This window comes from Leopardus geoffroyi, chromosome C3, assembly GCF_018350155.1.
Source record: "Leopardus geoffroyi isolate Oge1 chromosome C3, O.geoffroyi_Oge1_pat1.0, whole genome shotgun sequence".
NCBI classification, from domain to species: domain Eukaryota; kingdom Metazoa; phylum Chordata; class Mammalia; order Carnivora; family Felidae; genus Leopardus; species Leopardus geoffroyi.
In genome coordinates this window covers 60,403,301-60,417,187 of record NC_059338.1, presented here as the reverse complement: position 1 = coordinate 60,417,187, position 13,887 = coordinate 60,403,301, and the positions used below count along the sequence as shown (strand labels likewise).

General features: G+C 42.5%; 1 protein-coding gene across 3 annotated transcripts in view; it reads left to right on the top strand.

Annotated features, from left to right (window-relative positions):
- The window catches only part of GREM2 (gremlin 2, DAN family BMP antagonist), a 110,734-nt gene extending 107,282 nt beyond the window's left edge, over nucleotides 1–3,452 (top strand). For all 3 annotated transcript variants that reach the window (XM_045453087.1, XM_045453088.1, XM_045453086.1), the window contains one exon: nucleotides 6–3,452. In XM_045453087.1, coding sequence (XP_045309043.1) covers nucleotides 6–513 — 508 coding nt within the window. In that variant the 3' untranslated portion in view covers nucleotides 514–3,452. The remainder of the gene's footprint in view (nucleotides 1–5) is intronic.
- The last annotated feature ends 10,435 nt before the right edge of the window (nucleotides 3,453–13,887 follow it).

Genomic DNA, 13,887 nt, shown 5'->3' with positions numbered 1-13,887 from the left:
TGCAGGATGTTCTGGAAGCTCTCCCTGTCCTTGTGCCTGGTGGCCGTGCTGGTGAAGGTGGCGGAGGCCCGGAAGAACCGGCCGGCGGGCGCCATCCCCTCGCCCTACAAGGACGGCAGCAGCAACCACTCGGAGAGATGGCAGCACCAGATCAAGGAGGTGTTGGCCTCCAGCCAGGAGGCCCTGGTGGTCACCGAGCGCAAGTACCTCAAGAGTGACTGGTGCAAGACGCAGCCGCTGCGGCAGACGGTGAGCGAGGAGGGCTGCCGCAGCCGCACGATCCTCAACCGCTTCTGCTACGGCCAGTGCAACTCCTTCTACATCCCGCGCCACGTCCGCAAGGAGGAGGAGTCCTTCCAGTCGTGCGCCTTCTGCAAGCCCCAGCGCGTCACCTCGGTCCTGGTGGAGCTCGAATGTCCCGGGCTGGACCCTCCCTTCCGACTCAAAAAGATCCAGAAGGTGAAGCAGTGTCGGTGCATGTCGGTGAACCTGAGCGACTCGGACAAGCAGTGAGCACCTGCGGCGGGACGCAGCTCGCCCCGCGCGCCAGTTGGCTGGGCCGCCGCCGCCTGCGTCCCCGTCCTCTGAGCCCACGCACGCGCTGCCCGGTGGCCCCTTCCGCAGCAAGCACGTTTCCCGGGGCCCACGGCGCCCTTGTCACACGCGCGGGCCACAAGCGGAGCTTCGCTGCGATGTGTTCCTGACCGACCGCGGGCCTCTCCTATGCGTCCCAAACGGGCTGCGTTTCAAGGCCCGAGGGACGAGGCTGGAAACCCACCGTCCACCAGTCAGCGGCCGGAGAGGGCCTTTCCCGGGCTGCCCTGCAAATCCGGCATTGATGTTTCCACCATGTGGAAAAGCGAGTCTTTCCCTGGCCTCACCCTACACTCCAGCTCCCCCTTCCCAGGAAGTGAAGGCTGCGGCCCTCACGCCTCTCCCGCTGGGCCAGGGCCCTCCAGCTGAGAGGTTCCCTTGGGAAGGGAGGGCTGCCCTCGCGCTGCTGTGATGCGGTTCTGGACAATGTCCGGACACAGGGAGGTTCTTCTAAAAACCCAATACTGAGAAGACGACTTGAGCCACTGGGATCATGAAATAGGCTTCCCTGGGGACCTTGCTCAGCAGGCCACACTCTCCCCTACCCCCGGCCCCCACCACCTCTTCCTCACTTCCCCCCCCCCCCACCCCCCATCTGTGGACTCAGATGAACCCTGATGTGCATGCTATTATTGCTGCAATTAGAATATTATTACACACAAAGGTCTCCATATTAACGCTGGTTTTGTAATTGACCTGTATTGTAAAGAGCTGTTAAAAAGCACTATAGACCTATCCATGTATTGTTTCACGTGTTTGGACTCTGGCTTTGCAGCACTATTCTGAGTCAGGCCCACAAGGCGTTTCACTCAGAAATAATGCCTAGTCAGCAGTTCACTGTCATGCACCTATTCTTAGATTGGGCAGGGAGACGCCAGGTGATTTTACATTGTGATTTGACAATGAATAATATTTGACTGAAGGTCCTAAAGCATTGCAGCACAATATAGGAAGTGGATTGGGATGCAAGGGTGTAGGGAGGGGACTCACTGGGAAGTCATTAAGGGGGAACTGAAAAGCCCTATGATATTTAAGATGCATATGTGGTGTGAGAAGTTATACTATTTTACTGCCATGACACTAAACAGAAGATATTTCCTGGTAAAAGGAATATTTAAAAGTATAAGGAGTCCATTCACTTTGTGGTGTAGGAGGAAACAAAAAATAAAATATATAGAACGGAAAGCTAGTTAAACTATCCTACCGAAGCTTCCTTTTCAAAGAATGGAATTTTTGAAAAAACAAAAAGATGACCAACTCATTTTTCATTTTTATGAATCATCGAGGTTTTCATGTTGTGCACTCTTGGCATAAGAAAGTTGACATAATTTATCATCCTGAAAACTTATACTTACATTGAGTCCCTTTGCTAGATTGGCCCGCAAAGACTTCCCTGTGAGTAACGTTTATGGAATCTGTAAATGTGAATTAGATGCCATTGGCGGGAAGCAGCACACTTTGAAGACCTTTCATTGGTAATTCCCCCGAGCACTCAGTCTCAAGTGCTGTTGCCAAGGGCACTCAGAAAAACCCTTTTCCAGGTTTGTGAGACCCTCTACAAGCTGCTCGGAGAGCTGAGGCTTCCTGACCTTTGACAGTGATGGGGGATCTGGAGGTGTTCACCTGGAGAGCAAGGTTGTGGCATGGCGGTGAACCCATCTCCTGCCTCTACGCTGCGGGTTTCATTTCTGTCACTTCTGTAACTCCATGAGACCTGAGCAGAATGTGCTGTTGCACAAGAGGGTATTGGTTTTAGAAATGGTTATACACAGCCCTAAATCAGGAGGCAGAACTCAACAGAAATCCTTGAAGGCTGGAACCTTGGGATAGAGAGAAAGAGTGGAGAGTGTGTCCAGCTTTAGAATTTATTTCTCCATTTAATGGAAAACCTCAAGCCAGACTCCGTGCAGGACCCACAGCAGAAACGCTGTGAAGGAAGGAAGTCCACATGACTGTACCTGAGGTCAATGGAGTAGAGTAGGGTAGGGGTGGATGGGAGTCTCTGGCTGACCACAGAGCCAACCCTGTCATTTTATTAACACAGAACCCAAGTAGATAGGGGAAGGATTAAGCTATGAACTCACGGAATACAAACATGAGCACACACTCTTTGAACCCAACTGTGGGAGTAGCAATGGAAGCAATATGATATGCTGTAGTGTGAAGCTCCTTCTGGGGGTATGTACAAAGTTTACCTTACAATGGCTCAAATTGTATTTAATTGTTTTTTTTTTGTCTGTTTATAAATGAAGAAAAGCTATAAGTATAATGTAATTATTTTATAGGTGTACTATTAAATTATAGAACAAATAAAGATACTCTAGGATTATATGTGATCCTGGTGTGATGTGCCATAAAAAATGGGATTCAGACCTTCCTTGTTTCAGTGGGCAATGAAGGAGCACTGTGTTCAGAGTGCTTTTGTCCAGTCATGGTGAATTCAATCCTTAGTCTACATCACGCAACCAATCCCTTTGGGGCCTGGCACCATCAAAGAGAATCAGAATCAGGCATTCAAGGATCAGAGGTGAAGGGGATGGCTCTCAGTCCTGGTCTTGGGGAGTTTCCAAGCCTCTTACAGATTGGTCAGCAGCTGAAGACAGAATTCTTGAGCTCTTCTCATTGTGTTCTTTGAATAAGAAATACAGAAGTTCATCTTCCTTGTAGTGACCAGGGTACCGCATTTGTCTCTTCAACAAGCCAGAATTTGTCCTGAGTTTTGTCCGTTTTCACAATCACCTTTCAAACATTTCAACATTTCTTGATATCACAGTGTTTCTGTTTTTCAACTAATTGACTTATATGACATTCACGTAACTCAATTACCAATAAAAAATAAACACTATAATAAAATTGCATATGGTTGATTTACTCTATGGATTTCAAAGGAATGAAGTTTAACCTAATAAATAATTTATCTTAGTTTATTAAATGGGGCAGAATATTCCACTTAAATGAGGATAAGATATTTCAAGTCACTTGTTTCTGAAGTTGGCTGATAGATTTTTAAGTTATAAAGTCAATGAAAATGAATTTTTGCTATTGAGTGAACAACATAAGAATGAATGTATGTATCCCTAGAAAGTTCCTTTGATGACTGATCTACAGCACTGATGATTAGCTCTACATCATCGATAACCAATAAGACAAAATCATAAATAATACAGTTAAAACGTGTTTATCATTGGATTATCATTTGAATCCTTCTTTTTTAAATTAAAAAATGTTTATTTTTGAGAGAGAGAGAGATATAGAGTGCAAGCGGGGAGGAGTAGAAAGGGAGACACAATCTAAGGCAGGCTTCAGGCTCTGAGCTGTCAGCACAGAGCCCAACGCAGGGCTTGAACTCATGAACTGCAAGATCATGACCTGAGCTGCAGTTGGATGCTTAACTGACTGGTGACTGCCATCCAGGCACCCCACATTTAAATCCTTCTTAACCTCTACCCACCCTTGCCTCTTCCCCCAATCCCACTGCTGCTACTTCTCAGGCACAGCAGTCAGTGATGCCATTTACTATAAGGGAAAAGTGGGAAAACAAGTAGTTTCTGTTGTGGTGGTGGTGGTTGTACTTGTTGGCATTTCTGGGTTGTTGGTCTCTCTGTTACTTAGTCTGGGGTACATAAGGGAGGAGGGCGGAAGCAAGGGAAATCCCTGTAATGTCATTCCTTAGATCCCAAGTTTCCTCCTTGATCTGCCTTTTTTCCTCCACCTCTTAGAGCCTTATTATATTGGATATATCTATCAAATATATATATCTATATATCTATATATACATATATGTATCTCTCTCTCTATATATATATCTATATCTATCTATCTATAGATAGATAGATATAGATATATATATATCTATATCTATCTATCTATAGATAGATAGATATAGATAGATAGATATAGATATAGATATAGATATAGATATAGATATATTTTCCAGAGTCTATAGTGGGAGAAGTAGGCAGATTGTGTCTACTCTATGTTGTCTGGAGTCAGAAATCCTATACATCTTTGTAGATGTACTACCTATTCTCTAAGGTTTATGGTGTGTAAACCTTATAATTTGGTGTATATATTATGTATAAACAAAGGCCTCCAACATACTTGCCTTATATCTCTCATCTGTTACTATTACATGATGTCAATCATATGGTGAATAAATATGACATTTTACAGAATGTCCATAAAATCCAGGCTATTTCAGATTACATCTTGGTAAAGGATGTAAGAACTTGCATAGACTTGGGGCACCTGGGCGGTTCAGTCAGTTAAGCGTCCGACTTCAATTCAGGTGATGATCTCGTGGCTCATAAATTCGAGTCCCGCGTGGGGCACTGTGCTGACAGCTCAGAGCCTGGAGCCTGCTTCAGATTCTGTGTCTCCTTCTCTCTTGGCCCCTTCCCTGCTCACCCTCTGTCTCTTTCTCTCAAAAATAAATAAACATTTAAAAAAAAAAGAAACAAAGAACTTGCATAGACTTGAGGGCAAGACCATAAACATAAACCACTGTTCATCCCATGGGAACGCCAATGGCATCCACTTCTCTTTCCTGATAGTTACAGCTAAAAATGTATTTCCTATATCAAGTGATGAGTGGTGTTTTAACCTGCTCTAGCAAAACAAAAACAAGCAAACAAAAAACACATTGAGCAAAGTAACTACAACTGGGGCTACTGTCCTATCACCTGCCGTGTTCTGTTTAATTTTTGCAGGAAATGGTCTGATGAAATACATGGGGATATGATAGGAGTTACCATGATATTCAAGCCTTTGAAAGTCTCATTAATTTACTCCATTCCCTTTGGGATTCAGCATTGTTTTTCATTTACTCTTTTTGCTGAGGTAGGAAGCTTTAGAATCCCTACTTGCCCCTCCCTACTACATTCGTGCTTACTCAAGAAGTCAAGGAATTAATGTGAAGGTTCTTCAAACTACCATGGGTGTCCCTACCAATTAGGCATTTGGAGATTAGGGGAAGGACCAATAGAAGTGGGCCCTCTGAGAACCAGACCTTGGCTAGGACTCTGATGGCCCTTATATATCCCTCACTTTAATATGGAGCCACGTTGGCTTACTGGGTCTGCAAGTATTTGTGTAAATTCAGAACCAGTGTTCAATAATCTTCAAAAGTTCTGAGTATTCCTCTTTATCACCATAGCACTTTTACCTTAGTAAGTAGTTCTAAATTCCCTGGTTAAGTACTAGGGGAATAACATATGAATATATATGCCTTGGTATTGAAGAGTCCTTACTTCTAAAGACTCAGCCCCTCCTTCAGCCAATGGGTTCCATTCTGATCTGGAAACTGAGCAAGGAATTGTGATTTTTGCTGAGATACTGCCCTGTCTCTGATAATCCATCATTGATTTTTTTTGGCTGTATAAATTAAATAATATCCTTGTTGGTAGCCCATCTATATCATATCCAGGAACACCATGTTCTATTATCCAACTCCAAGCTGGGATTTTCTGGATATCACTCCAATCCCATCAGTCTTTGCAATAATTTTGCCCACAATACTCCTGAAAGTTAAGCACTGGCATCTGGCTTATATTATTTTGAGATCTTGCTCAAAATAATATAAGATCCATCAGGGAGCCTAGTTTTGTAGCATCTCTTCTTACCACTAGCTCTGGGCTACAGACAACAGGCATGGCTGAGCTTCTCAATGCTGCTGCTCTTCCTGACACAAACATAGGCAACATTGCTTTGGTGAATGTAGGCTCTCCTGGGACCTTCACTGGCTGTTGGTTTTTTTTAGCTTCACACAGCAGACACATAGAGAAGCATGCCCACTTCTCTAAGCCTATGAATACTTTCCTCCACCATACACCATGGAAACTCTTGAAATTTTATTTCATTGAATATGGATCAGTTTTTGTGATACCCTGAGAATCAGGCTAGTACTTTATCATCATTCCTGGGGTGTTTGCCACAATGTTAAATCCTTAATCATGGGAGAGTGTTCCCATGGTTATGTCCAGCTTAATGTTCTGCTCTCCATCCCTGATCCGGTGCCCTCAGGACATGATCCCACACTTACTTTCCTGGTTCCTGCAGTGACTTCACTCTCATCCCTTACCTGACCCAGCACATCTTGAGTAGGGGTTGGTGCCTAACAAGAGGCCTATCAGGTTCAAGGGAATTGGGGAATCTGAGATTCTTGACCACATTTACCAAGGTATTCCCATCCCAATTTCAGGGGTTAGTCCTTCCTTATTAGGCCTAACCTCGGCACAGAAGACTTGCTGGAGCTAAGAGTCCAAACTTTTCTAAAGCAGCACCATTTGTACAATTGAGTCTGCCTGACTGTAGGAGACTAATTAAACTCTGTCAGACCATATTGCTTTTGTATTCTGAATGAATTGGTCATAAATCACCCTGAGTCTTCAACAAATCAATGCCAGTTGGAAGTTGTTCCCCAATTCCAAAGTCCTTAAAGTCACACTGTACCTTATAATTCTTTTTTTTTTTTATGTGTATCTATTTCTTTCGAAAGAGAGAGACAGAGAGAGCAGGGGAAAGACAGAGAGAGATGGAGACAGAGAATCCCAAGCAGGCCCCATGATGTCAGTGCAGAGCTCCACATGGGGCTCAAACTCATGAACCCTGAGATCATGACTTGAGCCAAAATCAAAAGTCAGACATTTAACCGACTGAGACACCCAAGTGTCCCATGTACCTTATAATTCTTAAGCACCAAAAGTATTGCACTGTCTAGGAGTCCCCACACCAACATCCCACCTCAATTTATGCCTGGGAAAAATATTAACAGTTCATGCTACAGCATGCCAGGGTCCTGTCAACTGACTGGCAAGTGATCCATCTCCAAATCCTGTGTTAGAGTACACTTCCTGGGACCACTCCTGGAACTATCTTAGATTGGTTTCTCAAACTCTGAGACCAAGTGTTTTGTGCAGAAGATTTATTGGGGAGTGGTCTCAGAACATAGACCTGTAAGAAGTGAGGAAATAGGGTTGTGTAGCAGGAAGATCAAACTGGTTGCAACTGAGGTCTCATCTGATCCTATGTGGAGCGTTGGTGCTGTGATAGTGATTAGAGTTGTCCCAAATGGGAGCAAGGAGGACAGGGGTTTGGAGCCCACATTAGCCAGTCACTGGCTTCAGGCATCCCCTGGAGGAAGCATGCATTCTCTTTCATTAAGGTCCCCTCTTGGTGAAGGATCCAGCTTTGAGCCATCAGCAGCTGATGTTCATTGGGGTCAGGGGGTGAGGTGAGATGGGATGGGTACCTCATACTCTCATACTCTGAAGAGAGCATCTGAGTAGGTACCATAATATCCACCTTAGCATGTGTGTGTGTTAGGGGAGAGAGGACAGAGTATGGGAGGAGGGGGAGACAGTAAAGAATGTGGGTGACCTTGAAAGAGAGGCAAAGGATGTTCCACTTGATTGGATAGGAAATAGAAAATTGCTGACAAATTTGATTGAGGATCATTCCAGTCACAATATGCAAGATGACTGGAGGGAACAGAATCCATATCCAGCCAGACAAGCCAACTCAGTAGCTCTTATAAGAAGTTAGACTGAAGATTAGGGCCAGACAAAGTAATAGAACTGAATCTGAAAGAGAAAAGTACATGAAATATTTGCAGAATTTGGTGACTGAGGAGGAGTCTGTTAGTGTAAAAGATGGGGAACCCCACACAAGTGAGGTGATGATGAGGGTTTTTAGAGATGTTAGGTCTGCAGTGATAGTGAAATATTCTATTTTTAATTTTTTTAACGTTTATTTATTTTTGAGACAGAGAGAGACAGAGCATGAATGGGGGAGGGTCAGAGAGAGAGGGAGACACAGAATCGGAAACAGGCTCCAGGCTCTGAGCCATCAGCCCAGAGCCCGACGTGGGGCTCGAACTTACGGACCGCGAGATCGTGACCTGAGCCGAAGTCGGACGCTCAACCGACTGAGCCACCCAGGCGCCCCTGATAGTGAAATATTCTAAATAAATCTGTCCCATTTGAAGAAATAGGACTGGAATAGAGCAACAAGCTACACCTGGACAAAACTAGTAAAGAAGCGAAATCATTATTAAACCCATGAACGCAGGTGAGACTTCCAAAAGAGAGTGAGAGAATAAGGAAAGAGAGAACAAAGTTACATTTGGAAATACAGATGACCCTTGAACACCACACAGGTCTGAACTGTGCAGGCCCACTTCTACATTTTCTTTTTTCAATAAATGCAGAACAGTGCTATAAATGTATTTTTCTTTACTCCTGATTTACTTAATAACATTTTCTTCTCTCTAGCTTACTTTATTGTAAGAAAGGCATATATAATACACACAACATAAAAAATATGCATTGAGCCCCTTGGGAAGATGGCAGAGTAGGAGAAGTCTAAGCTCACTTGTTCCACATTTACAACCAGATATCACTCACATCTAAGTAAAAAAGAAAGAAAGAAGGAAGAAGAAAGAAGAAAGAAAGAAAGAGAGAAAGAAAGAAGGAAACCAGAGAGTGATCCAAAGACTGGCAAAAAAAACTCCACAACTAAATGTAGAGAAGCTTTGGCGCGCCTGGGTGGCTCAGTCGGTTAAGCATCCAACTTCAGCTCAGGTCACGATCTCGCGGTCCGTGAGTTCGAGCCCCGCATCAGGCTCTGTGCTGATGGCTCAGAGCCTGGAGCCTGTTTCCGATTCTGTGTCTCCCTCTCTCTCTGACCCTCCCCCGTTCATGCTCTGTCTCTCTCTGTCTCAAAAATAAATACACGTTAAAAAAAAATTTTTTTTAATGTAGAGAAGCTGCATCTGAGAGTTTAGAAAGGACAGAAAGTGTGGTTGGGAGCTGCCCGCAGGAGGGAGGGCACTTGTGGGTGCAGAGAGGGGAAAGCACCAGAGAGACCACACAGGAAAACAAATCTCTATAACGTCTGGCCTGGAAAACCAGAGGAGCTGAATTCCATGAGTTTGTATAACCAGTAGGACTTGGAGCCCGGAGCTTTAGAAGTCAGCTGACTCAGCACTGAGTGATCCTGGAGAGCCAGTGATAGCCCAGTCCCTGCCCTTAAAAAGACAACAACCCATGGAGAGGCAACAAAGAAGTGGCAGTTTGTACAACAGGAGGGAGATGTGTTTATACTGATTTTGGAGTGTGTTTGGGGACTTTTCTGGGAAAAAAAGTAGCTGGCAGATTCCATTTTCCTCCCCTGCCCCCTAGCATAAACACAAAGCCATCTGCAGGAAGTGGTGTTGCAAAACACTTGCTACCTAACAGCTAAAAGTGCACCCTAGGTGCCCGATGAGGACTTGCCTATTCCAAGCCTGTTGGCCTCAGCCCTGGAGACTCGGTGTAAATTTTGTAAATGTTGTGTTGCACCCTACCCAGCTACCACCTCCACACACCATGCCTTTGCAGGCACCATGCTTTGGGGGATCTATGCTAGGACTAATGGCTCAGTGCAAATTTGCCCTGCCCAGGTACCCCACACACAGACACTGAGTGCCCCCAGCCATCACCACCACTGTCATGTGCCCACCAGGCAGTAGAGGATATGACCCAGGATTAGTAGCTCAGTGCAAATTTTCTAATACTTGATGGTTACCAGAGGGGAGGTTGGTGGGAAAGATGGATAAAATAGGTGATGGGGATTAAGGATAGCACTTGTGATGAGCACCAGGTGTGGTATGGAAGTGCTGAATCACTATATTGTGCACCTGAAACTAATCTTACACCGTATGTTAGCTAAATGAAATTTAAATAAAAACTTTAAGTTTTTTTCCTAATATTGCTGCCTCACACCGTCTCAGTGCTGGTCGGCCTGGGTTTCATTAACATCATAGAGAGCAAACACAGTCCACAATAGGCAGAGAGTCAGTGCAGATATCTGGATTGAAAGGAAAAAGCAACCCAGACGAAATAGCAGGATGTAAGCAACACACATAGGAGATTCCCCTGAAGGGTCAGGTCCTGGCGCACAGGGGACACTCCACCGCAGGGCACTACAGGGCTTCTTTAAAAAGCCCCTACTTTTAAGAGCAGAAGATGTACCTGACTTTCCTAACACAGAGAAACAGGCACAGAGAGGTAGACAATGTGAGGAGACAAATATGTCCCAATTAAAAGAACAGGAAATATCACAGTAGAAGATCTAAAAAAACAGAAATAAGTAATATGTCTGACAGATAATTTAAAGTAATTATTTTAAAGACACTTACTGGACTCAAGAAAAGGGTAGAGGACACCAGTGAGATCCTTGGCAAAGAGATTCAAAAAAACATATCAGAGATTTGGGGCGCCTGGGTGGCGCAGTCGGTTAAGCGTCCGACTTCAGCCAGGTCACGATCTCGCGGTCCGGGAGTTCGAGCCCCGCGTCAGGCTCTGGGCTGATGGCTCAGAGCCTGGAGCCTGTTTCTGATTCTGTGTCTCCCTCTCTCTCTGCCCCTCCCCCGTTCATGCTCTGTCTCTCTCTGTCCCAAAAATAAATAAACGTTGAAAAAAAAAAAATTAAAAAAAAAAAAAGCTCAGTAAATGAAATTAAAAATATGATAGATGGAATAAATAGTAGGCTACAGGAATGTATCAGTGACCTGGAGAATAGAGTAAGAGTCAAGCTGAACAGGTGAGAAACAAACACTACATCATGAGAATAGATTTAGAGAGCTCAGTGACTCCATCAAGCATGATAACATTCCCATTACAGGGATCTAAGAAAAAAAAGAAGAGAGAAAGGAGTGCAGAAAATGTAGCTGAGCAAATAATAGCTTCCCAAAACTAAGAAGGGAAACAAAATCCAGATTCAGGAGGCACAGAGAGCCCCCAACAAATTCAACCCAAGGAGGTCCACATCAAGACATATAGTAATTAAAATGGCAAAAAAAAAAAAAAAATAGTGAAGGAAAGAAGTTTAAAGGTTGCAAGAGAAAAGAAGATGCTTATATACAAAGGAAACTCTGTAAGACTCTCAGCTGCGGCAGAGTGAATTAAAAAAACAAACAAGACCTATCTCTATGCTGCCTACAAGAAGCTCTTTTTAGATCTAAAGACACCTGCAGATCGAAAGTGATGAAATGGAGAAACATTTATCATGCAAATGGATATCAAAAGAAAGCCAGAATAGCAACATTTATACTGGACAACAGCCCAATAAAAACAAAGTCTATAAAAAAGACAAAGAGGGACACTATATAATCATAAATGGGACAATCCAACAAGAAGATGTAATAATTATAAATATATGTACCCAACATGAAAGCACCCAAATATAGAAAACAGTTAATAAAAAACATAAAGGAACTAATCAACAGTAATACAATAATGGTAGGGGACTTTAACAACCCATTTACATTGATAGATGATCTAAACAGAAAATCAACAAGGAAACAGTGGCTTTGAATGACACACTGGGCAGGTGAATTTAACAGATATATTCAGAACATTCAATCCTAAAACAGCAGAATATACATTCTTTTCAAGTGCACGTGGAACATTCTCCAGAATAGATCACATATTAGGACACAAAACAAGTCTCAACAACTCAAAAATATTGATGCATCTTTTTTTATTACAATTCTGTGAAACTAGAAATCAACCACAAGACAAAATATGGAAAGACCACAAAATACATGGAGGTTAAATAACATGCTACTAAATAATGAATGGGTCAACCAAGAAATCAAAGAATAATCAAAAAGTACATGGAAATAAATAAAAATGAAAACACAATAATCCAAAACCTTTGGGATGCTGCCAAAGTTGTAATAGGAAGGAATTATATTGCAACACAGGCCTACCTCAAATGCAAGACAAATTTCAAATAAACAACCTAACTTTACACCTAAAGGAGCTAGAAAAATAATAACAAACAAAACCCAAAATCAGCAGAAGGAAGGAAATAATAAAGCTTAGAGCAGAAACAAATGATATAGAAATGAAAGGAAAAAAAAGGAAGAAGAGATCAATGAAACTAGGGGCTGGTTCTTTGAAAAGATCAAAAAAAATAAGCCTCTAGCCAAAATCATCATCAAAACGAGAGAGAAAAAGAGAGAGAGAACTGAAACAAAATCACAAATGAAATAGGAGAAATAACATCCAACACCACAGAAATACAAACAATTGTAAGAGAATATTATGAAAAGCCACATGACAACAAATTAGACAATCTAGAAGAAATGAATTCCTAGAAACATATATACTACCAAAACTGAAACAGAAAGAAATAGACAATTTGAACAGACCAATTACCAGGAAGGAGATTGATTCAGTAATCAACCAATTTTTTGTCACCAACAAACAGAAGTCCAGGACCAGATAGCTTCACAGGAAAATTCTACCAAAAATTTAAAGAAGAGTTAATACCTTTTCTACCCAAACATTCCAAAAAATAGGAAAAGAAAGAAAACATACAAATTCATTCTATGAGGCCAGTATCACCCTGATATCAAAACCAGTCAAAGACACTATAAAAAAAAGATAACTACAGGTCAATATCTCTAATGAACATATATGCAAAACTCAACAAAATACAAGCAAACCAAATCCAACAAAACATTAATAAAACCATTCACCATGATCAAGTAGGATTTATTCCTGGGATGTAAAGTTAATTCAATATTTACAAGTCAATCAATGTGATACATCACACAATAAGAGAAAGGATAAAACCATATGATCCTTTCAATAAATACAGAAAAAGCATTTGACAAAGTACAACATCCACTCATGATAAAAGCCCTCAACAAAGAAGGTTTCGAAGGAACATACCTCAAATAATAAAGGTGACATATTGAAAACCCACAGCAAACATCATACTCAACGGGGGAAAACAGAGCTTTCTCCCTAACGTTAGGAACAAGATAAAGATGTCCACTCTCACTACTTTTATTCAACATAGTATTGGAAGTCCTTGGGGTGCCTGAATGGTTCAGTCGGTTCAACATTGAACTCTTGATTTTGTCTCAGGTTATGATCTCAGTTTGTGAGATTGAGCCCTGCATCCGGCTCTGCCCTGACAACACAGGGCCTGCTTGGGTTTAACTCTACCTCTCTCTCTGCCTCTCTCTCTCTAAAAATAAATAAATAAACTTAAAAAAAAATAGTTCTGGAATTCCTAGCCACAACAATCAAACAAGAAGAAGAAATAAAAGGCATCAAATTGGTGAGGAAGAAGTAAAACTTACACTATTTGCAGGTGACATGATACTATATATAGAAAACTCTAAAAACTCCACCAAAAAAAAATGCTAGAACTGGGACGCCTGGGTGGCTCAGTTGGTTAAGCATCCAACTCTTGGTTTTGGCTCAGGTCATGATCTTATGATTCGTGAGTTTGAGC